This window comes from Anopheles funestus, chromosome 2RL (genome assembly GCF_943734845.2).
Source record: "Anopheles funestus chromosome 2RL, idAnoFuneDA-416_04, whole genome shotgun sequence".
Classification (NCBI taxonomy): domain Eukaryota; kingdom Metazoa; phylum Arthropoda; class Insecta; order Diptera; family Culicidae; genus Anopheles; species Anopheles funestus.
In genome coordinates, this window is record NC_064598.1 from 17839473 (window position 1) to 17866364 (window position 26892).

The following is a 26892-nucleotide window of genomic DNA, read 5'->3' on the forward strand; positions in this document are numbered from 1 at the left end:
TGTGTATTACTTTTTTTGTGTCGATGAAAGCCAAGATCCTTTCGGCAGCGATGCATGAATTGAATTGGCCCATCTGGATCTACATTTGTGGCATTCGTGTTGTACTACACCGGCCCGGCCCGGAACAGTGCGTGGAAACGAATGAAGCCACCAAATGCCCAACATATGAATGAATAAAATTAGCCTCATAACACGGTACTGTACCGTACCGTTCTGTTGCAGCAGTTTGTCTATGCTTTGAACAGCGCTTCATACGTTTTTTTTGTGTTTTTGGAGAATGGATGCAAAATATTGTGTGCGTTTTTTTTTGGTTTGTTCTGTATGTTCTGCTTGCATTGGAATTGCTAATATGGATTCTAATATTTAATTGGCTGCGATGGTTGCTGCTGCGTAAGCCGTCAGCATGATTGCTGCCGTTGCCCGCTGCTTCAAGGAACAACATGCGTTCAGAAGTTGTATTTTGAAATATCGAAATATTCTTGGAAATGATACAGTGAGAGGAATCACTGGTACGAGTTGTAGAAGAACGAACATAGATATTTAAAAAAAAATATGTTTGTGACACTTTTTTCCTTTAACATCAGTGCACTCATTCCAACCATTGAGCACGTACGGATGCAAAGTTCACGATGCAATTGAAGGGATCACGGTACCAGCTTGCTACAACCAGTTCATACAAATGGAACTGCACAAACATTGGCTGCATGTCTTGTGCAGCTGTATACTGAACGATTCTTCCCACAATACATCCTCCACGTGCCCGAAGGCATCCTTGCTTTTTATTGTTTGAAACACAGCTTCCGCGGCACTCCCGTTCAAGCTTCATCACTTTTGTGCAGTCGTGCCATTTTAACTTGTACGCCGGGGTTTTACTGCTTTGCAATTACATCTTCGAAGAATAGCCGCGTACGTTGACGAGCATTGGGAGATGGTTGAGAACCTTTTTCACATGGTCAACAAACGATCGTTTGTTGGTGGTGGATGCTAAATAAATAGTCAAGAGTGAACCAGCTGCAAGCATAAAACGGCTTTGTTTTGATAGGATGAACAGAACAGTGCTCTAATATCCTTTGTTGTGCGAGGTAATATGTTTAAAAAGCTTTCTAATATTGTTCTAGAATTGTTTTATCGTTTTGTGTTAGTTTTATGGTTTTCCGATGTTTCTTTTAAACTTTAAAACATTTAATGTTTAATGTAAGGCACTCACCAAGTCTAAATGTAATTAATCCATCTCTTTTTTACATTAATTTTAAAGGAAATAAAATCGATACCAAATAGATGAAATTGATGCTACAAATTAAGCTGCGCGTTGTGTAGGAACTATACAATAGGAGGATAGATGAAGTTGATGATCGTGAAACTATTCCATTGCATACCTTTAGGCGTATGTATAACGTGAAGGTAAACTGTTATACGTTTCAAACTATGGGAGTGATCATCCTCGCGGTTGTTTTCAAGGCTATAAATAATAATTAATTGATATTGATTTGATTTGATTGAAATTGATATTGAATAATAAATGATATAAATTGATTTATTTAAATGCGTATTTGTTGATATAAGTTTCTTTTCACTCAAATAATGCTTTAAATAAAAAAAATAAAAATAAAAAAAATTATAAAAAAATTTAAAATTTCCTAAGCTATAGCCTTAGCTTTCTTTGGAAATTTAGCAAAATTTTATAAATTGATTTATTTTAATGCGAATTGGTTGACATAAGTTTCTTTTCACTCAAATAATGCTTCAAAAACAAAAAAGACCAAAAAATAAGAAAGAAATTAAAAAATTCTAAAAATTTGAAAATTTCATAAGGCTTACCCCTTACGTTTTTTTGAGTAATTTTTCAAAAAAAATTAAATTGATTTATTTTAATGCCAATTGGATGAAATAAGTTTCTTTTCACTCAAATAATGCTTTAAATACAAAAAATAATAAAAAATCCGAAAAAAAATTTAAAAAAATTTTCAACTTGAAAATTTCATAAGGCCTACCCCTTACGTTTTTTTTGAGTAATTTTGCAAAAAAACTAAATTGATTTATTTTAATGCCAATTGGTTGAAATAAGTTTCTTTTCACTCAAATAATGCTTTAAATACAAAAAATAATAAAAAATCCGAAAAAAAATTTAAAAAAATTTTCAACTCGAAAATTTCATAAGGCTTACCCCTTACGTTTTTTTTGAGTAATTTTGCAAAAAAAATTAAATTTATTTATTTTAATGCCAATTGGTTGAAATAAGTTTCTTTTCACTCAAATAATGCTTTAAATAGAAAAAAGAATAAAAAATCATAAAAAAATTAAAAAAATCGAAAAAATTTAAAATTTCCTAAGGCTATATACCTAGCGCTATATATGCAGTGACGGGGTAAAAGTGGAAAAAATACACAATTCAATGAATAAAACAGTAAACAATAATTTTTGAAAATTATCTACGACCATCTCATTGAAATCGATACCGAGTTTTCACCTAAAAACATTAACCAAAAGGGAAAATAAGTTACTCGCACACTTGTCATTTGCAGCCTGTTTGTTTGGTTCATTCATTGTTGTGGGCTTTTCGAGTGGAAAATATTTATCCGCGTAATGGCTTCGTAATACAGCATGGGTGGACGGGACCGTTTTCAAATCAACTTCAACAACAGGAGCACCATATTCGCAGCAGGGACTTTTCTCTGAACTTTCCCTGTCAAGGCAACTGCCGAGGAAGCATTTTGCGATGGAATATTTTCTGGATTGTGTATGATAAGGCTTTTCGGTTTTGTTGTTCTTTTCTTTCCAGAATGTATGTGGTGCGTTCAAATTAATTCAATTTGTTTGTTTATCGATTCAATAAAGCTAAACATTTATTTAACCTTTCCTCAAACGGAAGTCTTTTCAACCGCTGCAAGCCAAATATTTATTTCACCATTAGCATTTCTAAATGTTCGTCCTCACAATTGGTTTCCTTACTTGTAGCTTAACTTAAAAGTGTATAAACAATGGATAAATTCAGATGAATATTTCTATTCAAATATTTGGTAAACGTACATTTTTGACAGTAGAATAATGGTTTATTTTGGAGCCGCATTCCAAAAATTCTACACTTTTCGAATGCACATAACGTACAGAATGCGTTTTGCATAGCTTTGTGTGTGGTTTCACCTGAAGCCCCATTACCTTCAGCATATAATAAAAAGCCGCTCTGGTAGTTCCAAAAATCGTAGCAAACCCGCTTCACAGAAAAAAAACATTGAACATTGAATCGGCAATTCGCAGCAATTCAAACAAAACATGAAATATTGCGAGTGCATTAGCAAACATCGTTAATTGAACCGGTTTCCGTTGAAACATTTTAGCAGCATGCGATTTATCAAAACATTGAATTTTAGATTGTCAGTATCGTAGAAATATTCTGAGCAGGATCGTTGATAGGAAAATGTTTGTACGCATTTTCAATGTGTTACTGGTAATGAGGATATGTAATTGGTTTGTGACAAATAAAAGGAAAGCCAGACAACACAATTACAGTTGCTCATTATATGTGTGCGCAAAACATCGGTTACGACACATGTCACGAATTGTGGTACCGATACGACATGTTTGCTGTTTTCCGCTTCGATTCCTAAGAAGAGTTTGCTAGAACCGATAATTAAAACGAAAGTATCTATGCTTCCGGAAACGTTGGCGTGGTTGTAATGCTGTCAGCAATCTCTTTCAACTAGATGCTAGCAGATCAGTGACCCATGTGAGTAAAAACAAAAACATTGCGAGTTTCTTTGCTTGTGTTTGAGGAGATCCAAGTTGTAAGGAAAATAAATAATGAAATGAAGCTCCATTGGGAGCAAAAATGGTAGCTAAGGAGAAGGAAAAGAAATGGTTGAGTTACATTTTATTATTACTCCTAAAACTTCCGTTCCGTTTGGTCCTTTTTCGCTGTACAGCAGCTGCTTTCAATCAAATGTTCTATGTTTGTGTCCTTATTTTTACTCCTGCTGTGGTAGTGCGTGCCTTTCGATCCTTATCCAGACTCGGGCTGCTTAACGTGGCACCTTTTGTAGCATATTTTGTACAGCTGGCTTTCCGTTTTGTTGGTGTGTGTTTCGATGTTTTGATCGAGCAGCCGCGAGTTGTTTTTAAGGATGGTTAGTGATCGTGTAGCAAACTTCATATTCAGGGCAAATTGTGCGCAACAGACACACGCACAAACGCTCAATCAAGTGCTTCAGTTATCGTTAAGTTAATATTCAGTAGTTATCGTTCAGTTAATATTCAGTTATCTAGAAGTTATCTTAGTTTTATGGTACTGTAAAAAGAGGCTAAATATGAATTATTGATAAGACCTCTTGAGGTTGTAGATACCTAGCCGATAAAGACATTAAGATTAAGATCCACGTGGAAAAAGGAGCAAGGATTGCAAGAAGAAAAAATTGTGATAAAGTAATTATTTTAGTATTAAAATCGTATTGAACGGTTGTATTTACCCTAAATGTCAACACAATTTTAGACGCAATTTTATACCCTCTAGACGAGCACTTAAAATTGATTTCAGAATTATTCTTCTTCCTTTCGGCGAGATATCCTTCGGTTAGTCTCTAGGTTTGTGATGGACCGCTTCGAACACTCGTCAAATTTGCATTACCAAAATATCATACTTGTGATGGGAATCATTTCTCACTGCAAGCAATATGACGTACAAGCCGATTACTTACCAAGGAGCTATGAATGTTTTTTTTTTTTGTTCGTCAAGTTGAATTATGCGCTCTCTTGTAGACAAATAGCATCATCGCTTCGTTTTGGACATTTGTGCGTTATTTTTCGTCTATCTTTCCGCACGAAATGTCTTGGGAAGAACATTGAATGACATTTCCGCACGACTGTGAAGCTCTTAGCGTAATTGACTTATATGTGGCTTCGTTTAGCTTCGCATACCTGTACGAAACGTTGTTCTTATGGAACGTTGTTTTCCTGGAACTGTACTTTAACTGATATGCGTAATGATTTTGAATGATGCGAGAAGGATCTAGCAAATGTATCCAAATGTTGCTTCCTTTTGTAGAATTATCCAAAAAAGCAATGTTAGGCACGTGCAAAGGTTCAAAATAACATGATACTTGGGATAGCAAATTATTTTTTTCTAATTTGTTGAAAGTAACTAAGTTATTATATTATAGTACAATAAGATATTTTAAATTATAAAAATTTATAGAATACTTACACATTTAACCTTTAATTTATTCATCGAGTTTTATTGGAGAAAAATAAAATATTATATCTTCTGAACACTGCCTAATACAATGTATCACAAAAATCCATTAAATTTTATTAACCAACGAGAAGTCCTCAGCAGGTTATTCCTGCCATAGTTGTTCACATATTTTTAACCCTTGAATGTATTTCACCCTCCGCAAAATAATCCCCTTTACCAATCCGAACATAAAAAATACAAGCTGTAGCGCGTGCTTGCGTACATCACTTGCGCATGGCACGCGTAGCGCACAACGAGCGACGCACGCCACCGTCGTGATGAAGGAGGGATGAAACGTGAAACAAAACATTGTACTATCCATCCCATTCGCACCGTACGGATGCAGTGTGTGTGTGTCCTTTTTGTTCCCTCGGAACCGAACGGCTTCCAGGGCCGATTTCCCATTCACCGTTTGCCAGCAGTTGCACACGCATTTGATCCCCCTGCACGTTATGCTGGTACGTTTTCGGCCTATGTTTTATGTTGCTTTCCTGCTTTCTCCTGAGGACGGCGATCGACGCTGGTGGATGGAACTCGTAGCAGCTGTTCGAACCGATTTGTGGCAGTACGTGGCTGTACGCAGTCTGCGCAAACATCACCTCCACGCTGACTAACTATTAAGCAGAGCAGCCCACACCAAAGGAAACGGTAGATGTCGGTTGCACAGTGGGGAAAAAATGATAAAAGAAGGACTCATAAAGTAATAAAAAATTGAACAAAAGCTCATATAAAATTGAGAAAAAATAACATGAAATCTCCAATGTATCAATTATTAATTATTCGTTAAGAATGCCCAGGACTTATTGCTAAAATATAATTACATTACATTAATAATAGTTTTCTTTGAGAAATTAAGAATTGTACATGAAATGAGAAATGAGAAAGAAGCTAAAATTCAAAGCAAACAAAACAGCTTAAAGGTGAATTTATGATACCTTTTGAACAAGAATTTGACCACTCTCCATATCAAGAACTATTTTCAAAACTTTTCTTATCTTATTCATTTGTCACAGTAAAACAAAGTGCATTAGTTGAGTTTAATAAAGTAGCTTGAAGAATAAAAAAAATTAAAAATAGTTTTCAGGAACCTTAAACACGTCATCAAGTATCAACCTAGTAATGTCTGTAAACTTTCAAGAAGAAAAAGCTGGATTTGCAATCAAGTTCAAGATCAAATTTACCTTATTTACGTGTAATAAACATTAGTAAAGGAAATAAAGAAATCCTGCAGAAAACTGCATAATATGACAAAAATTTTAAAGTATAAAAAATATGATGGAACATTGGAACAATTCATAATACATACCTTACTTTACATCCGATTGAACGCATAGTGCAAGTCCTTTGCAATAAACGGGTGCAAAGTGGAAAGAGAATCCCATTTCTTCCCTTGCTTTGTGTCCACTTTTTTGCTTTATCCTGACACGGAAAAGGTGGCAGTTGTTTTCGTACCATCTCGCTCTGGCACTGGCACCCTACGGCAACGATTGCTTTCGCGGGGTTTGGCTGCAAGCCGCGCTACATTTCGGTCGATCGGCAGCCTGTAGCAACGTGAATGCGTGTTCCCGTCCCGGCGGGATCGCCGTTCCAGCCGTTGGAAGAGGGGACAGATGAACAAAGCGCAAACCGTTATGAAACCGCCGACAGGCGGCAGACGGTAAGCAAAGCGAATGAGCCCTACGATTTGGCCCTCCGTGTATGTATGTGTGGTAGACGGAAGAAAGAAGAACCTGCCCGTTTCGGAAGTACCCGACACCCGGCGCACACACACGCGGTCTCATTTTGGGAAGTGACGTCGAGCGAAGTGCATCGCAGCGCATCGATTTCGATCGGTTTTTGTTTTATCTTCGACCACAGGCAGGTGATCAGGGTGATCCGTTGTATTCAAGCAGCCCATCACCTGTATGTGACACAACCCCGTCATAAATAAATCGAAACGCTCTCTATATCCGGTGTTGATAAAGTGTTTTATCGCCATGTTAGTGTAGTGCGTGTGACAGCATGTCCAGTTGATTGAACAGCAAATCTTGGTGTAAGCACATCCTTCAGCGCAGTCCAGTGAGTGTTGAACTACACGGTTACCATGCCAAAAAGCGTTCCAAAGAGTGGCAACAGAGCTGGCACCTGTCAGCCATCCGGCGGTGGAAGAAAGCGCAAACTGGAACCAGTTGCATCCACCCCATACCAGCAGGATCGTCCCGCGACAGGAAAAAGGATATGCATTCCATCGGCAATAGAGTCACCAACATCCGCGAGCGTAAGCTCTACCACCCCGGAAACACCACCGTCCGGCCGTGGTGCCGTTACCGACTTTATGCTGCAAGCACTCGGACGCATTCGTGAGCTACAGGACGAGCTGGATTTTCTGCAGAACGACCCGTACGCCGAGGATACGGACGATGAAGATGATAGCGCTAGACATCCTCCCGTACAGGCGGGTGTGATTGGTGGTCGGCAGGCGGAAGCGATCGGGTGGGCCGTTTGTGCCCGGGAAACGATGCATTTTCTGCAACGTGAAGGCATCCCACCGGATAGCCCTTTGATGGTGAATCTACGCCAGCGGCTCATCGGACGGGTGGACGAACCGGACGAAGGATTGTCCTGCTAGGGCGTGCCTTGTTCGCGTCACGTTTCCAAACGTTTCTAGTCTGGGGAAGGGAACCGACCGGTGAGACTTTCTTATTCACACTGCTTCTTGATTCATCTGGCAAAAATGGAAAAGTAATCGGCACCAGCTGGTGCGGATTCCAGTTTCAGGTACCGGACGGCAGCTGCTCGAGCGAACTGAAGCACGTGCATCAAACCTTCAAATGGATCAATTCTTCAAAGAGGAAATTCTAGTCATCGCCATGCAGAGTGTTGCATGTTTAGAAATAGTTTGCATTTTTTTTAATTCATCCATTACCTGTAATACACCAATAAAGCTTTTACCAAAAATACGCAAATGTTTTCTTTTACAATGTTTGTATACAAAAAAGAATAACACATTAAAAGCACACAAACAAACAAAAAATGGGAAATAAATACACATTCTGTCCGTCGTTTTTTTTTTCACATTTCATTTATTTATTTGAAGACGTATATAAATCGTTTACTGTACAACTAGAAAACATGCTAATTCGTTTCACGACCTAAGAATAATTAGTAGGACCTTTGATTTTTGCGCATTGAATTGTGCATGCCATTTGCTACACGCTACAGTATAATAAATTCATCTTTTTGATCTTCTCCTGTTTTAACTTCATAATAAATACAACTTCATTTCAATAATTTCACATTGACGCTCTTTACTTGGCTCTTGCACTTAACCTCTTCCTATTTATATATTGAGTGAAATAAGAATCACAACAACACAAAGGTTTGTTTTTTGGTAATATTCGAATTTATATTTCAATCACATAAAGGTAAATGTTTTGTTAATAAAAGCCAGTAAGCTTTTGGAATTTAAAATATTGAAACCCATTATGAATGTCTGTAAAATCAATTCTTATACAAAAAACCTGGTCTAACTTCTTTAAAGGAATACACTCGCAGCGCCAGAACCACTGATTATGTATTTCCTTTTGTGCGATAATAATTCACAGAGACTATTTTTTAACACCAGTTACTTTTGAATAGTAAGTTTTGAATAGGAGGTAGATTGTACGGGATGTAATGTGTGGTGTAAATGGAGTTCAATGATTTTTTTCTCGTTACATTCTCTAGACATTTCTTTTTACATCCATCAATTCCTAGAAGTGGAAATTAAATAGTTTGAATACTATGAAGGATCACAGCAATTCTACAAAGAATAATATCAGGTTTTATGTGAGATCTTTTAGAAAATCCGATCAAACGAATAGGGCAAACATACAAATTCAAAAACTTTTATCAGGAATTTTTGATTAAATAAACTTGCTAAAATCCTTGAATCCTTTGAGGTTATTTGAGGACACTTTTTCTGTATTCTTCAGCAAACTTATTGCATTCGCAATCAGAAACGCAATCAAGAAGAATTACAACCTTCAACAGTTCTAATACTCATTTACAGCTCGAAAACAGGGAAAATTTGTTTAAGGGTAAAGAAATCTTCTAAGTCTTTTGTGAGCAGCTGTTGCTCAGAACCGCAGATTATAGGACAGTCGTGTTGTCTCTGAGACCCGAGTGCAATTTTTTCATCACTTTAGTAGCTCAACTTGGCCTTCATATTTCCTTGACTATCCATACACAAATTCAATCATATACATTCATTGATTGATTCCACATACAAAAATGGAATGTTCAACGAAATTGAGCCATTCACTAATGTTCTACCATGTTCTGCATTTCTACTATTGGTCTTTGTCTCACGAAAGAAATTGAAACATAAATTCCATGAACATTACTGCAATTGTTGTATTGCATTATTCTTATTTCACTCAATCTTCTGTACAAGTATTGTGCTTCCTATTGGCCTTTCAACGTTTTGCTTTTTCTTACACCCATTTAACGTGTCTTTTCTCATTATCACCTTGCTGATCACGATTCAAGTTTTCCAATAAATACGCTCGCTACAAGGACTTGCGCTCTCGTCCGTACTGTCAGTAACGCACGTGTAACGGCTTGAAGCAACGGTCCGGTAGCAGCATTTTCTTATCTTCCTTAGCTCCTGATAAACGTTGGTAGTGGTATTGGAGAAAAAATTTATTCTCCTTTCACTGTCGTAAAGGGAAAAGGTGCAGAAAAGCGAGATTCGGTGGAATAAAGGTGATCGCTCCTTCTTTCAAATCAAGATTGATAAAGTTTAATGCTGTGCTACTGTTACCCTTTCAAGTTTCAAGATGGTCCAGTGATATACAATTTTTTTGACTATTTCTTTTTCTTTAAGCTGATGTTTACCTTCAACAGGTTTTGAGAGAAGTTTTTTACGACGAAAAATGTTCATGGAGAATGTTCTAATGTTTGTCAATGATGCAAATGTTCTTGGAATATCTTTTGAAATGCAACAGCGAGCTCCAGTAGTGATTCGCAGGAAATCTAGTGGAAAGTTTTACCATGTATATTTAGAAACTTGTTTTTCCAACTTCATATCTATCTCCATTTGTAACTACTAAGAAAACGATCAATGTAAAGCAGCAACATCGCAAACTGCACCACCAAGTTCAAGGGTATTTTGAACACAAAATAGATAAAAAAACATATGCATTTACCTACCATCAATTGCACCTTTTAAACACCTCGCATCGTTGTCCATCCATGGGTTAGTTTTCGTTTGTGTTGGATGTGCATCTTTTACATCGCCAACCCATCGGGATGTTTCTGACCGTTCCGCTTCTGGGGCTCCTCGGGCAGCTGATCAAACTGTTGATTTTTTATATCCGTACGATCGCGTCCAGTCACGACCAGACGCACAAACTTTCACCTCTTCCCATGGACGCTCTGCACCGAGAGTGACTTCCGGATGCTGTGATGCTGCGAACGTCGGATCGTTGACACGAAACTCGTCTCGCAGGCGTTACCGGCCGACGACAGACCGATCCGGCGCTGTACCGTCATCGGACGGCAGCACAGATACCGGTGAAAGTGTTGCCGGAAAACGCCCGACACGCAGTACAGTGCGACCGGATTGATGCAGGAGTTTAGGAAACTGTGCGGGGAAAAGATTGAAACACAGAAAAAGTGGATGATCGAATGTTTTTCTTTTACCATTGCTGAAGGTGAGATATTACATTTATTAACCAGATTTGCGTATAATTTCAACGTTAGATGCCTGTGAGTTAAATCAACATAAAAGCATTCGCTTATAAACTTTTAGGGTTTAGAATTGGAGTTCTAATATTGCTTGATATCAGATAGTCCTCCTGTAAAAGTTACAGCACATGTTATACTCACGTATGGTGATCGCAGAAATTAATTATTTTCAACAAAATTCTTTCAAAAAATATTTAGCTTATGAAACGAAAAAAACCCTTTTGAAATTTTTCATCTACACTAATTTACGAAAAATTCGTTTTGAGAACAACTTTGCGCGTTCGTTGCCGGCAAACCCAAGAATACCATTAAAAAATGTCGAAAAATAATTCTCATACCTTTAGCACGCTCTTTAAACGATGTTAACAAACTTCCATTGAAAGAATTATCAAACATTTCGTAAAAAATACAGCACTTTGAAGCACTTCAAACGCTTATTAAGCGGGCGTTGAACGTTTGCTACTAATTATATACTGAGTGGTAAAGTAAATTATAGCTTCCGTTCATCAGGTTCGGATGTCAGTACCCGGTATCGTCCCGGTGTCTGGAAACTATGTGGCAAAACGGCAAACGGAGAAAAGTCATACAAGCAAAAAAGCGAACGGAAATAGTTTCAGTCTTGCGTGGAACGTTAATGAAATTCTTTACTTCTTGTCTATCGCTTTTCCACAGTCAATTGCAAATGTTTTAAAACATATCTTCCTGACCAGGCAATTTGCTCGCTGTGTAACAGTCAACAGCATATCTTACCATATCATGTAATGCGAAAACTTTGTTCTTAGAATTAATGTAGCCTTTTCGATTCCAGTTCAGAAGACATTTTTGAAGGCAAAATAAAAAAAAATCAGTCCGCGGGATAACTATGCCTCTCTTAGTCGATGGCGGATGTACGGTATGAAGTAGAATGTATCAACACAAATTTCAAAGAGCTTCCATTAAGCGTATGTAAGGTAAACGAAGACTTTGTGCTTTTTGTCACTACCGGGAGGTATGATGCGTCACAAGGCTAACCATACTTTCAGGCATACTTTCACGACTGTCGCTCCAGTGAATGGAACTTCACGTGTAGGAGTGCACGTTATTCCGACATGCAGTGAAAAGTTTTACCTCCATCCATCCGTAACATGCATTAGCTTGGGAAAGCTATCGAGCATTGATGTACATTCGCACGGTTCGCAATCTACCCTGGATAGACATAGTTTTCGGGTGGAAACTTTCATGATGGATCTTCCACTTCAGGCTATCGTCTGTGTGTGTACGTCATACCGAAAACGGTGTTATCGGTTTGGGAAAGATTTATGAGCTGCCTTAGCTTCCGGTAGTAGCACGTACGTCGCAGTCCGCCCATCAACGTCAAGCGCTAACCATTTTTTTAAAGCTCTCGTGCAGAATTCTACCGATCGTAGAGGAGCACAAAGCATTGCTACCGAATGATGATGGGATGCGTCGTAAACGCTACACATCGTATCATGTGAATGAAATGTTACGATTGTGATACAAACAAAGGAAACCACCGAATACACAACATCCTCGGAAATCTAATATTCTTCAAATACCTGTTGAAGATTGGAAAAATTAGAAAAATCAATAAGCCTCTTAAAGCCGGTATTAACGTCAGCACTAGATGTACTACGGTTGTAGAGCGCTTTCAATCAATGTGAAGAATGTGAACCTTTTTTGCGACACGTTTGGACTTGATATCAACAGACTTTACTTAATTTAAGTAACAATACATAACGTTTTTTACATTAAGTTTTCTTCATTTTTGTTCCTTTACATTATTAATTTAAATATATTTTATAAAGAAATGAATAAATTAATTCGGAAAGCCAGTTTGTGTATGTGATAGACTGCGCCGGCTCCACAAGATAGGGCCGGGTATCAAATCCAATCCGGACCATCCCCCGGAGTAAGGACTGACTATCCGGCTACGTAATAAAAATAAGTCTAGTAAGCCAGAAATAACCGGCATGTCCTTTTAGAGGTCATTAAATCAAGAAAAGAGAGAGACAGATTTCTTACTCACTTAATAATCACAAAAAGCTATAAAATGTGCAATAAGACTATTCGATTCGTTCCAAGTGAAGGAACAAAAATCTTCCTCAAACAAACCTTGACTGATGATGATATTGTCCTTCAATGCTTTTTCTCACCATGAAACACGAAGGCTACTTTTTACGACAGACGAAATAAAGAAATATAAGCTTGAACCGTATCTTAATCATCCGTGCCAACCAATACGAAGGTCTCCGAAAGCCACTGAGACTCGTTTTGGCATTCGCGGAACAGTATCGGAGTGTGGATGGAACACAACCGTCTTTTTATACTTCGCAACGACCATCACAAATTGTCTTTGAATAATCTCTCTTCAATCATGCGATCGAGTGGCCAAGGTTTTCCAATATTTGCTCAGAATCAACAGTGATGCCGAAGTGTTGCTAACGAATTCTCTCGTTACGGTCGCTTTTTACGTTCACCGAGACCGAGTTTGGGCACAGTTTGATGACATTTTGAGCGGAATATTTCTGCACTAATTGCAGTGGTGCGCTATAAATTTTGCTCTCCGTTAAATGGGGTTGCTTGTTTGTCCAAGAAAATGTGTTAAATTTTGTTGTGATTATTATTTTGACGAATCTCAGCGGATTGGATGGTTTTAAATTTAAAGTTTCGTTAAATGTAAATTTCTTTCACTATTTTTTGGGTCACTTAAAGGTTAATATACCCTATTTAAACAATTTTCAGTCTATTTGCTTCATTTTACCAATTGGTTGTTTGCGTCCTATAAGCAAGAAGCAACATATCAGCAGCAAATGTTAGCACTTCAAACATTATAAAGCTTCACTGCATCTCATCATATAAATGCCAATAATTGATGCATGTTTGATTTTCATCTTCAAAGGCGATGGCGATTCATTTCCATATGCGAATGATAGCGCTCAGCAACGAAAGGGTTTTTGGCGAAATTGAGACATCAATCAAAAGTTTCATTTGCAAAACAGCTCTAGTGTTAGCATGGTTTCAATTAATCACTGGAAATATTGGGAAGTTTACTGAATGTAACAGTACAAAACATCCAACTTGTTGTTTACATTTTGAAAATCGAAAGTAATCAAATGACAAGGATTTTTACGATACGATACAAACGGACGGTAATTAAATGTGTTATCATATTTTATATTTGCCTTCCAATTTTGGTGCAGACGTTCGAAAATTTGCACGGTTTGAAATATCATTCAAAATAAATAAAGAATAAAATTAACATCAATATTTCAATTGTAAATTGTCCTACATCACGATCGACTAACGACATTCGAGTGACATCCAAAGTCAATGTAGCATGACGATGCAAGATTGATACAGCAGTGACAGAATGACGTTGGTGGGCTGTGCGGTCACAGATTAATTGATCATCAGCATTAGCATAAAATGGAATAGACCTTACACAGTGTCATCGGAAAACCGAATGACTGGCAGGTCACACTTATTGCTCCACACCACTACAGACGTTCACCGAACCGCAACGAGTGCTAACTCGAGCGATAAAACCTTCAATGGTTACACTTCCCACTTCCCGAAAAAAATCCTTTTCCAACACTTCGCTCACAACCCAAATGTCTTACCTGAGACAGAAGCCGGTGATGCGGAAAATGTGCCAGAAGTCATCGTAATCATCCTCGGCGTGCGGATTTAGATAGAACCACAGCTCGACCACGTGATGCGGCAAAAAGCAGACGATGAAGACAATCACGAAGGTAATGACCATGCGGGCCACGTGGCGACGGGCACGGGCCTGTGAACGGCTCTGCGGTCCTGCATTTTCACCCGGCATTTCCCGTGCGCTCGTGTGTAGTCGATGTGCCATCAGTACGTAAAGAATCCCAATGATGGACAGTGGCAGGAAGTAGTAAACGATTGAGTTGAGCACCGTTTTGTACCTGGGTTTTGGGGGTGAGTTAGGGCAGACATTAGTATTCGTCAGTGAAACAAACCGTTGGGGAGTTTGTTGTGTCTTGTGACCATTACAAAGCGGTACTTTTAAAACAAAGGGATTTTATGATTACCGATTTGTCGACTTTTCGTCCATAGCAAGACGGTGTTCTTGAAAGGGGTTCGAACATGACATTCCCAAACGATATCATTAGTCAACCAACCAACTGCTTGATGGCATAATATGCAACCGGTAGCTTAGCCTTAGCCTTAGCTAAGGGCTATAGCCTTAGCTTTTTTTTGGTAAATTTAACAAAATTTATAAACTGATGTATTTTAATGCGAATTTATTGATAAAAGTTTCTTTTCACTCAAATATGCTTTAAATAAAAAAAAGAATAAAAAGTTAATAATAAATCAAAAAAATTGAAAATTTCTCAAGGCTATAGCCATATATTTTTTTGGGAAATTTAGCAAAATTTTATAAATTGATTTATTTTAATGCCAATTGGATGAAATAAGTTTCTTTTCACTCAAATAATGCTTTAAATACAAAAAAAAAATAACAAAGAAAAATCAAAAAAATTGGAAAATTTCTCAAGGCTATATAGCCTCAGCTATTTTTGAGTAATTTTGCAAAAAAATTAAATTGATATATTTTAATGCCAATTGGTTGAAATACGTTTCTTTTCACTCAAATAATGCTTTAAATACAAAAAATAATAAAAAATCAGAAAAAAATTTAAAAAAATTTTCAACTCGAAAATTTCATAAGGCTTACGTTTTTTTTTGAATAATTTTGCAAAAGAACTAAATTGATTTATTTTAATGCCAATTGGTTGAAATACGTTTCTTTTCACTCAAATAATGCTTTAAATACAAAAAATAATAAAAAATCCAAAAAAAATTAAAAAATAAATTTCAACTCGAAAATTTCATAAGGCTTACCCCTTTTGTTTTTTTTTGAGTAATTTTGCAAATAAAATTAAATTGATTTATTTGAATGCCAATTGGTTGAAATAAGTTTCTTTTCACTCAAATAATGCTTTAAATAGAAAAAAGAATAAAAAATCATAAAAAAATAAAAAATCGAAAAAAATGAAACTTTCCTAAGGCTATAGCTTTAGGTTTTATTTTGGGAAATTTAGCAAAATTTTATTAATTGATTTATTTGAATGCGAATTGGTTGAAATAAGTTTCTTTTCACTCAAATAATGCTTTAAATAAAAAACAGAATAAAAAATAATAAAAAAAAATTAAAAACATACATACATATATAAATTTGATAATCGCTTAAAGCAATAGCCGTTTTTTGGGAAATTAATCAAAATTTATAAATTGATGCATTCTAATGCGAATTTGTTCGCAAACTTACTTGGAATAGTTGGAATCCTTCACCCGGGGACCGAATGGTGAGCAGTATTCGATTGATTTGTTCGACACGTGTACGACCACCACGTCCGACACCACTACGGCCGGTATCGCACAGATGATGGCCAGTACCCAGATAAGAAATGCCACAATCACCGTCAAGGGACGTGTCTGTAAGCAATGGAGAAGTGCTCTGTGTTAGCAAAAAAAAGCCATCTTTTCGGATGATTATGAAGGTGAAAGTTATAGAGGATAGGGGGGGTATTAAGGAATCCTTTACCTGTAATTTTCGGAGCGGATTCACGATGGCGCAGTACCTATCGGCGGACAATGCGGTAAGAGTGAACACGGACACACCGATGGAAATTTCCTCCGCAAACTCGGACAATCGACAAAGGGCACCGCCCCACGGCCAAGACTCCAGCGTGTAGATCATGGATGCGAGCGGTACGCAGATCAATATCACCAGCAGATCGGCTAAAGCAAGGGAAAATATGTAGCTGAAAAAAGGAAGAAACCAAGTGACATCCAAATAATATTAATTTAATGTGCATAATCACACAAATATTATTTAAGATGATTTTCTACAACAATATCGTCTTGCTCAAACCTATAATGGCCAGTTTTGTTAAATTTAGTTCTCCAAAAAAAATATGTGCGTGCATTCGGTTTAGTTTTTTTTTATTTTATAATATTTAGGATACACGTATAAGACTATATACGTAAAAATAGACAAATATAACATTTTTAATATTACACAATGAAGAAAATTGTTACTGCATTGCCAAGATATGTTAATTGAGTTCGTAAAACCAAACATCAGAATTTAATGTGGGAGAAATAGTGGAACTAACGATCAAGGTTCAACTGAAACTTTCTTCTTTACAATGTTTTGCATGGAGTTCCCAACTTTGCTGATTGTATAGCTCGATTGTGACATTCGATGTGACATTCTATTTACCATTTGTAATTACTATACCTTATCCCCGGGAAAACGTTAAAGTCATCCACCCAGCCTCGCACAATAATTAATTTTCCCGAAAACTTTCATCTGCATTCATAAAGCACACGTACGATTTGGAACTGAATTTCCACGATTAAGTTTACTCACTATTAGTGTTTTCCATTCAAGCTGCCGTGTGGCACACAACAACACCGGCAACGTTCTACATCAACGAGAATGCTAAATTATACGCTCGATTGCGTACAGCACACGGTGTTACGCAGCGTACGACGAGTGCTTAAGGGCACTTTGTTTTGTTTACCCAGCGCGGTGTACACGAGCTTTCTGCGGAAGGTTTTCGCATTAAGAAGGTTTTGTTCTTACTACCGAGCGGCATGGTTTAGGGTAGTGAAGTGAATGTGGCAGAAAGCGTGAGTTAAGCAGGTGACCTTTGTACGGTGAAGAAGATTAAGTTTCCTATATGCACAAAACGAGCTCACGGTGGGAATGAGTATGCAACAACACAACAACAACAAAAAAATCTTCCCACATATAGTCACACGTACACGCGGATGTCTTGTGCGGATGGTTTCGTCACGTTCTGCGATCAATTGCTTACACTGTAACAACATCCTGCAAGACGATGAATCGCACGTTCGTAATGTTCGAAAACTTCCCCTAATACATCTTCCCGAGCATCGTCTTCGTTCAGGTAACTCTTTCACACATGAGAAGCTCGTTTAACGTTGTCTGAATATTAAGGGATGTTAAATTGAATGTATTTACTTCAGTTGCTTTTCTTTTTACTCTAGGGGAAAAAACGGGGGAAAAAGGAGCTAACGAGAAAAAGGAGTAACACCACACAACAAATAATACCAACACTTCGGCCAATGTGGATGATAATGAACGAAAGGTGGTCGGGTGGATTTGTGTCGCACATGTTTTGACCATAGGCGAACATCATTCTCATCTCAAGCAATCAATCACTCACTCGCACTCGAACAATCATCCCCTTAGCTCGCACCCCGTCCAAATCGACGTGCTTAAAGCTATTCGAATAATGGCACCTAAGAACAAATGTTCGAAAGCTGCTGGACGTGACAGAACCAGGTCTCGTCGGAGAGAGAGAGAGAGAGAGAGTATCGTGAAGGGAGAAGTACTACAATACACCTTGTTTTTCATCTTCTGACTCTACTACGCACAGAAGAAAAGTCAACCAAACAAGGAAGGACACCGGAACGCAGGATGGAAATGATGGACTGTTTGCTATTTCATTTTTTGTTCGTTCTTTTCCTGGTAACGAAGCCGGATGCCAAAGGTCACGCGAAGTATTTTTTTTTTGCTGACGCAGGTAACCGACGTCGAATGTCACTGTTGTAAGGCAATGATGCAAAACATGATGCTTACCATGATGATTTCGAGTAAAAGGTTTGCTAGTGTAAAAGTCGAGTTATTCTCAAACAAAAAAAAAGAAAACAAAACCCGTTTCGGAGGTAAAAATGGAAAACGAAACACGACATGAAAATCATTCACACAAATTGGCAACATTTCGCATCCGAATGGCACCTGTGAAACAAAAAAAAATACGGGGGTTGTAGAGGGAAAGTCGCACGAATTCACGTAACAGACTGTTAAGTGTAGATTAGCCGCTTCACTTCGCTGTTCAACCAAATTGCATAAGGGTTGAGAGTTCTCATTCATTCGTTGGAGGGATTTGGCATAATCTTGTATGAAACAAACTCACCTAACGATAGCTACTATATCTTTTTTTTTAATTTGGTTTTAAACGTAACAAAATTATAACACTACATAAGAACTACACTGAAAATGATGAAATGTGATACATATTCATAGAAAATAGCATAAATTTAATTTATTTAAGAGATATGGTTGAAATTTAATATAATTGAAAATATCAACATTGTCAAATTGATTTCATAAAATAATCATTATGTCCACAAATGGGCATTTTTCACGGAAAACCTTTTCACCTTTCGTTATCACATCAGCATCGTAATGTATTAATTACATTTATTCATGACCGACATTCACGTGTACTGTACAAATAAGGATTGTGTTCTAATGTATGTATAAGCGCATTTTCCCTTCATCGAACTGGTCGCACCACATAATCTTTAATTAAATATTGGAATTAGTGGGGTTAGGATCAATTTCCAGATTTGTAATAATATTGATTTAAATTTTAAAAAAACCCTTTCAATTTCAGGAATAATGGCAAATGATCTGCTCAGAATGAATTTCATAAATAATTATATAAACCGTGCAGCAGCTTCTAAATAAGGTGTCAATAACATGAAATACAAATCAAAGCATTACTTAAAAGTAAACTTAATCACAAATTGCCTGTACAATGAACTACTACGTCTACTTTCAATCAATCCATCTTTAAAAGGGTAAAACGACCCTCACACAAAAAAGGCTCGATTCTTCAAAATAGAATTGATGTTACAAAAGAAAAAAAATCCTAATGGACCGTTAACTGTTCGAAAAGAAATCAATTGTTGTGTAAAAGGAGTTGACATTGATAGGAATGTAACATAAATATACAGACTTCGACTTGACAAACGATCCCCACCGTGGCTCACTACATCAAAAAGGCTAAAGTGTTCGATTCGAATGTTCGTCTGATTCAATTACATTCTTCTTCTATATTAGGTATCAATGCTGGAAAAGTTCAAAAGACTACCAGCGTTTATGGGCTTCTATTGTGTGATGACATTGTGGGTGTTTTTGATTCACACCCAGAGAGAGAAAAAAAATTCACTCAACACAGTGGACTCGTAAGAAAAGAAATAAATCGCCATTCTCTACGATGATTTATTGCGCTTTTGGTACAAAAGGTAAGAAATACGTTCGTCTAGAGAATAAAGCAAACCCAACAAACAATAAATTGTAACTATAAAGACATAAAATACAGCTTGGGGACTGTCTTATGTATTGCTTTTCTTTTATAGCTTCCAAAAAAACATTCAGTGTTTGAAAATTTTATTTTTTTTATATTTAAAGATGAAGAATTTTAGCGATATTATCAGTTGTAAATTATTTTGTTTTAATAAAAAAATGAATTTATTTTTAAAATAAAAAAATTAATGTAATAGAAAGGTCTATTCAGAAAGGAACGTTTTTCTTCATAAGGCAAAGAGATACAGCAAACAAACCATAAATCGTTTCACTCACGTGTTGGGAATGTTGCGCATTGCTCTGTGTCGCAAAAATATCACCACCAGCGTCCCATTTCCCACGATGCCAACGATAAAGATGAGCGCAAACACTACGGGCACAATGTACGTTTCCGGCCGTTGCTCATACGGCACATAGTCATCGTGATCATTGGGAACCATCTCCTTCAGATGGGGTGATTCGGCCGGCGCAGGACTGGTCCAGGGAAAGCTGCCCGCAATCGCATCACCCGATAGCAGCCGAATTGACTTCTGTATCCGATTTACGCCATCCATCCCTGCCAGCAGTGTTGCTTCCTCCGCTGTAAAGCTTTCGTTTAGATTTCGATAATATCGGAAGGCGGTCATTTTTGCAAAACGTTACACTTCTAGTGGATAGATTCCGATTTCAAACAGGAACGCACGATACCGGTTGCTGAAAGTGATGCAAATAAAAAGAAGGGAAAGGGATATAAATAAAATGTATACATGTCACTCGAGATAGTCGTCACACGGTAACGAATGAATTTATTACATCCAAACGGCGCGAGCGTTTGCAAAATGAGCAAAACATAAAAGAGAATCATCGTGGTCCTGTGTAGCGTTGCTTTGTAAGGAAAAGAACCAAAAAAAAAGCAACGAAACACGTCACGAGAAATAACGTTTCAAAGGAACGAGTTGTAAAATGTTCATCTGAAATACGATTCCTCCACATCACCTTCCTTTGCCGAAATCTCGCAATGTCAATTTAAATGCAACTTTATTCGAAAACACCATATCATGCACATACTAGTATGTATTGCACCGTCACAAAAGGCTACAAAAACTACGCCTGTTTTATAAAAAGTTTAGAAAATTCGTACCACTGCTAAAAGCAAATAAAATCCACCCATTCCCGCGTTTGGACCTGTCGAATGTAAAAATTCCAAACACGTGCCCGCGCTTGTTTGGTTCGCGTGTCGAAACATATTCAAAGTTCGGAAAGCTTTTTTTTCTTTCTCGTTCCATGCAGATCCCTTCTTGCAGTGCAGTTGGTTATTTATATGATAATTTGCTTTCCAATGGACCCACGTGTACTGCCACTGTTGCGGAAAACTTTCATTCAGCTCAACAGCAAAAAAAAGTGAATCATGCCGTTTGTGGGAACACCAAAACTGGTTCACTTTTTAAAAACATGTACACAATGGAAATGTATTTCTTTCCTTTCTCCTCCACGCCACGGTTCGAAAGGTGGCAGCGTGTAAACGGGCTTATGCAAAACATCCTGAAGCTTTGGTTTGATTTAGGTAATTGATACGGGGCAATGATTTTCGTGGTTTGTTAACAGCATTTTAATTGTTTGCCGAACAACCACTTTTGGCTACCAAACTAATCACCATCCATCGTTTTGTACATTGTTTAATAAACGTGTTTGAACCCTTTCTAAAATGGCCTGCACTATTTACGGTGGTTTTAGTTGGTTCTGTTAACGGTTGCTGTACACTATAATGTCAATTTAAGCATTAAATTACAAAGTCATTAATACACGAATTTTAAGTTAGTAGGAAAAGGTAGAAATTTAAAACTGGAAGGGGCTATTTTATGTTAGGCTTAAAAGAACCATCGCTTACAATTTGCCACAATTTATTAATTTGCCCTGAGAATTCATTTACCATCCATGAATTCATCCTAAATTCTTCCCTAACGTACGCCTACGGTACGGAAATGTCAGGCGTAGGAACTACGCATTTTGCGTTAAATTATACTCCAAGCTCGTAATAAAAGAAAAAATACCCAACAACAAAAATAATTCCAAATATTTCCCTATAAATCTTATACTATTTAATCGTCGGAATGAAAGTTAAAAATTTTAAAAGAATTTCAAAATATTTTAGTTTGAAGGTTACTATTACACAAGACAAACAATTAAGGCTTTAAAAATGATTTCTACAAAATAAAGGAAATCGCTTAAAACTTTCGTTATTTTGCTTATTTTGAGATATCATATTATTTACTTTTAAGATGGGCTGCACAACCACCTTAAAACAACCCGCTTGCAAGCAATAGCTTATCTTACAACGTCAAATGAAATGTATTATTCTAATCAAAGGATTAAGCTTGTATGCCGGTGTATCCAGTTAGATTTAAGGAACACATTCTCAACTCGATACAACCCCATCTTAAGCAGGCTTACGGTGCCAGCTTAATTTCGCCAAGCCAAGCTTCAAGCACCAGACTTGACACTTACATTCCGAGAACAGTGTAACATCAAATCCGAACTTCACAAGATGCACGAACGCGTAAACTATTCTTAAGAGCTTTATGCACTGCCTGGCACCATGTCGCAGATGCACATGCTTACGGTATATTGTTGGTGTTGTGTAGCACTTCATTTTACACCATATCTTCCCATGTTCCGTGTACAAATTCCGAGGCAACCACCGTGTGCACTGTGAAATTGTGAGTCTGAAATGGATTTGATCTGTCATAAATGTAAGCTTCTTCGTTTTAAGCTACGACGCCCCAAAAGCCGCGGAAAGCTTTTCTGTGCGAACGGAAACACACGTTCGACTTATAAATTTATTCACGCAAGGCTTTAAGCTGCCTGTTGGTCTAGCGATGATCCTTTTGTAAGGTGGTTTTGCACACTGTAAGGTGAATATATTTACAGAGTTATGTAAAAATTGTGATGCAGCGATAAAAGTTCATGCTAAGGGAGGATCATATTTTGGGGTTGTTTTTTAGATATTAGAATAGAAAAGAAAGGTCGTATTGCGAATTCTCAAGGTTAACGTAAACGACCAGGCACCTCCATCCGAAGACAGTTGGCGTAGTAGCTCACTTTAAGGGACACAATTTCATAGCGAAGTCAGTAAAAGGTTACCAAAATCCATTTTTATTTAACAGATTATTGTTTATGAAATAATAAAACCCAGTACAAACAAATTTTAACCATTTCAAAATAAATGAAGCCAACAGTAGCAACTAGAGTTTAGGGCGTAATAAATTTATGCTTTTTGAATTTCATTTAAAAATATATGTACGGCAGTGGGGTTTTACTGAACCATTGTTGATGTGATTTTATGGCTTCGACCATTGCAATAGGGCATGTCATGAAGGGGTTCAATGCTCAAAGAATGATAATTTTTGGCATAAAATAAATCATTCGAAAGCACTGGAAAAGATGGTGAACCAAATGAAGTGAAAGTAAATATATGTGAAGCCTAACAAGAAGATGTCAATAAATGAAACGTTACTCTACGAACCATCTTATATTCGGGGGAATGCTTTGAATGTAAAACGGTGTACAATTTTATGACACACGATTTGAAGCCGAGGAAATTGAACGATGTCTTTTCGGTGTATGAACATCTCTAACTTCTCTTACAAGAAAAAAATAAAAGCAACCTGAAATATCTATCTGAATATATATTTTGCAAGAAAACAAAATTATTCTCACCTAACAAAATAATTAAGTGATGTAAATAGTCAAAACAGTAGATCTTACATATAGTGAAAAGAATTTTATTCAGCAACTTATCTATGTTTTGTGAACAATTTATGACAAAATATCGTTCCATTCAAGCTAGCAGAGAACGCGTCTTTATCCAAACTTCGCGCAGATAAAAGTACGCACAAACATACATAAAAGTATGCAATAAACATGCTGCTGTTTAAGCTTTATTAATTTCTTTACGAACCATTTTTCCTTCCCTCTACCCCCAGGGTAAGAAAATAAATTGCAATAATTCCCCTACGATGTGTCGTAAAGTAGGAACAATGTGTGTGCTTGATGACTCGTTGCGGCTCAGTTTCTTTAACTTTCTCGCTTTTCCCCACCCCCACCCCCAACACGATCAAAGAAAGCCGATGTGCACGGGACGACACCTTGTTTCGCATGTAAATATCGGCACGCACGTGCATATGGCCCTCCGCCCCACCAGGCCGGGTGCCATAAATCAGTTTTTAGCGAGCGCAAACATTGTGTTCCGACCACCGACGATGGGTGAGAAATTACATCTATCATGAGCGTAAAAAGGTGAATCTATTTCATGCACGAATACATTACCGAACCGGTGCAATGGGCCACCGGTTAGGGGGGGCTAACAACCCGTGTGTCTAGAATCCGTTGAGCGAAGGGGTTCGTTCCCTTTCTTTCAGCTATTTATATGAAATTGGTTTCGTCACGTTAGGTTTACAGACTTAGGATTCGCTTACATTATTTTCCTATTCCAAAAGATATGCCCCTGAATTCAAAATTACCAATGAGCTAACATTTCAGTTAGTCTGTTTTGCTAATCGAACGAAACAAAACACTCCCACGATGAGAAACCTTTCGATGTGAAAGATCGTCCTAATGATAATGTTTCGTCGGTTGCTATTTTAATCCTTTTGGTCTGACCAGCACCAGAAAGGCCCAAACTCTGTTGTGGGATTTTTCTTGAGTAAATACAATATTTCCCACACGTCTTTTCTTCGGTTAGTGATGAGTTTGTAAAAGCTGTATCCTAACAAAGCTTACGGTAAGCTCGACGTATGATAAATTACATCACTCCAATTTCCAGCATTCAATTCAATTTTCAAATGTTTACTACCGTTTTGTGTACGGGACGGATGTTGGAATGGTAGAAACGTACGTACACACACACACATTTCGCCCCCAACCCCCATGTCCGGTTTCGGTTTCGATTTTCAATGAACGATGACAGGATATCACTTCTCAGTGGCAGGATAAATCTCCGCTTGGCAAGGAAGCAGAACACAAATATACAAATGTTTGGAAAATTGGTCAATTCTGGTCACGGGCTACCGGGCGTCTCCATCCGAAGATCGATGGCATGGCAGCACGAAAAGGAATAGAAGAACCGAGTATCGTAATTTGCATAGTTTAATCAACTGGTATAATCCGCACGATATGGTGCCGTCCCGGAAAGGGTTCATCCGTCCGGAAAAGAAGCAGCCGTAAACAAGATCGTGACTGGGAAGAATTGTAGCATTCGAGGCATTGGAATGTTTTTCTGGAAACCGTCTCCCGTAGGCTTGCTACCCAAAAAAAGGAATTTATCTGATTTGAATGATTTAAGCCAATTAAAAAATAAGTCTAGTAAGCCAGAAATGGCCGGCGTAACCTGTAAGGTCGTTAAAGCCAAAAAGAGAGAGAAAGAAGCCAATTAAAAAAGTGAATTGGCATACATTTTAATACATCGTAGTTATTTCAACAATATATAGTTTATTGATTTTTTTTCCTTTACCGACGCTTGTCACTAGTTCACACAGCAATAGCTTTAAAATATAAACCTTGAAAGAGGTCAGACATTAGAGATGAAAATGGATTGAGATTTTCATATGTCTAACGTGTTCTGTTAAACATTTTCTTCCAATAGACAACCGTTCTCTTCACATAGTCATACAAGATGGACATGACTAGACATGAAACAAGATCGACATTCCATCATCCGTTGGTTTCAGGATGCAATTGAAAACTACGTTTTGATACATCAAATTCCAAAGACAGGAAATATTAGATCACAGAAAATGTTCGCTTCCAGGATAGGAGATAGGTCCACATTGAAGCAAATTTCTTCTATTCATGTCGACGTACAACTCATCATCATTTCTCGTATTCAAAGGTCTGTCTAATTCATTCCTTCATATCATACCTTTTCCTATTGCTAATCGAAGTTAAGCTTTCACGTCATAACAATATCATACACCATGGTCATATCGTGATGATAAGAAAACTAAATGGAAAGTTGAAAGTCGATGCTTTTCAAATCAAATTCACTACAGATTTGATTAATATTTTGTGCTTGTCTATAACTCTAAAATGTCTTACAATTATTCTTTTCTTCTAATATATCGCCTTTTCCTTCCGAAGCGTGCGTAAACTTGTTTTATCTTTCCTAGCAGAATACCTTCTTCATCATAGTCCACGGAATGTCATCACTTCATTGTATCGAGGTGCAACCCATATCGTGACGCATATTGTGCAGAAAATTATAGCAATTGCTCAGTCTCCGAAAGTGCACTCCAAACTTTCGAAACCCGAAAGACGACCGGCCGAGGGTTCATAAAAAGAACCGTACAGCCACACAACTCTGCTGGACGGCAAACCAAAACCCTGTCCAACAATGGATACGACCTTTCACTCCACCCATAAACCTATGGCACACAACAGTAAAGGGATGGTAAGAAAAACTTTTTCCTAGTATACCCGAACGCTTTAGTATGATGTATGCTTACAATCCGGAAAAGAATGTCACCCTACACACCAACGTCACATTCCAATCAACTGTAAATCATGCATCACCAGCGGCCAAACACTTGAGGGAATGAAATGAGCACGTGTGGGTGTGTCGGTATGATTCGTCTTCGGCTTTTTGGTCACGTCACATTCCCGGTATCGAATGTACGGCGGGGATAGTGATTTGAATTTCAATCTCGTGTTTCGACACCTTCAGGCCGACTAGGACAAGCGAAGCTTGATCCAACCAATCGTGTCCGACATCCGAAATCGAGTTGTTGGGCGTCTGATGACACGCTGCGACACCGCAGTCAAA

General features: G+C 37.6%; 2 protein-coding genes across 4 annotated transcripts in view; one reads left to right on the forward strand and one right to left on the reverse strand.

The window, feature by feature from the left end:
• The first annotated feature begins 6571 nt into the window (after positions 1-6571).
• LOC125766511 (uncharacterized) lies at positions 6572-8472 on the forward strand. Its single transcript, XM_049432539.1, has one exon. It carries the CDS (start codon positions 7308-7310, stop codon positions 7830-7832), a length of 525 nt encoding a protein of 174 aa, XP_049288496.1. The 5' UTR covers positions 6572-7307; the 3' UTR covers positions 7833-8472.
• Positions 8473-9350: 878 nt separating this feature from the next.
• LOC125766489 (neuropeptide CCHamide-2 receptor-like) overlaps positions 9351-26892 on the reverse strand; it is a 31771-nt gene continuing 14229 nt past the window's right edge. For 2 of the 3 annotated variants that reach the window (XM_049432511.1, XM_049432509.1), the window contains exons 3-7: positions 20373-20789; positions 16512-16731; positions 16236-16402; positions 14554-14868; positions 9351-10829 (exon numbers count right to left, since the gene is read on the reverse strand). In XM_049432511.1, coding sequence (XP_049288468.1) covers positions 10601-10829; positions 14554-14868; positions 16236-16402; positions 16512-16731; positions 20373-20722 — 1281 coding nt within the window. In that variant the 5' untranslated portion in view covers positions 20723-20789 and the 3' untranslated portion in view covers positions 9351-10600. Of the gene's footprint in view, positions 10830-14553; positions 14869-16235; positions 16403-16511; positions 16732-20372; positions 25311-26892 lie in introns of those variants that run through there. The other variant, XM_049432512.1, reaches the window with a different exon arrangement.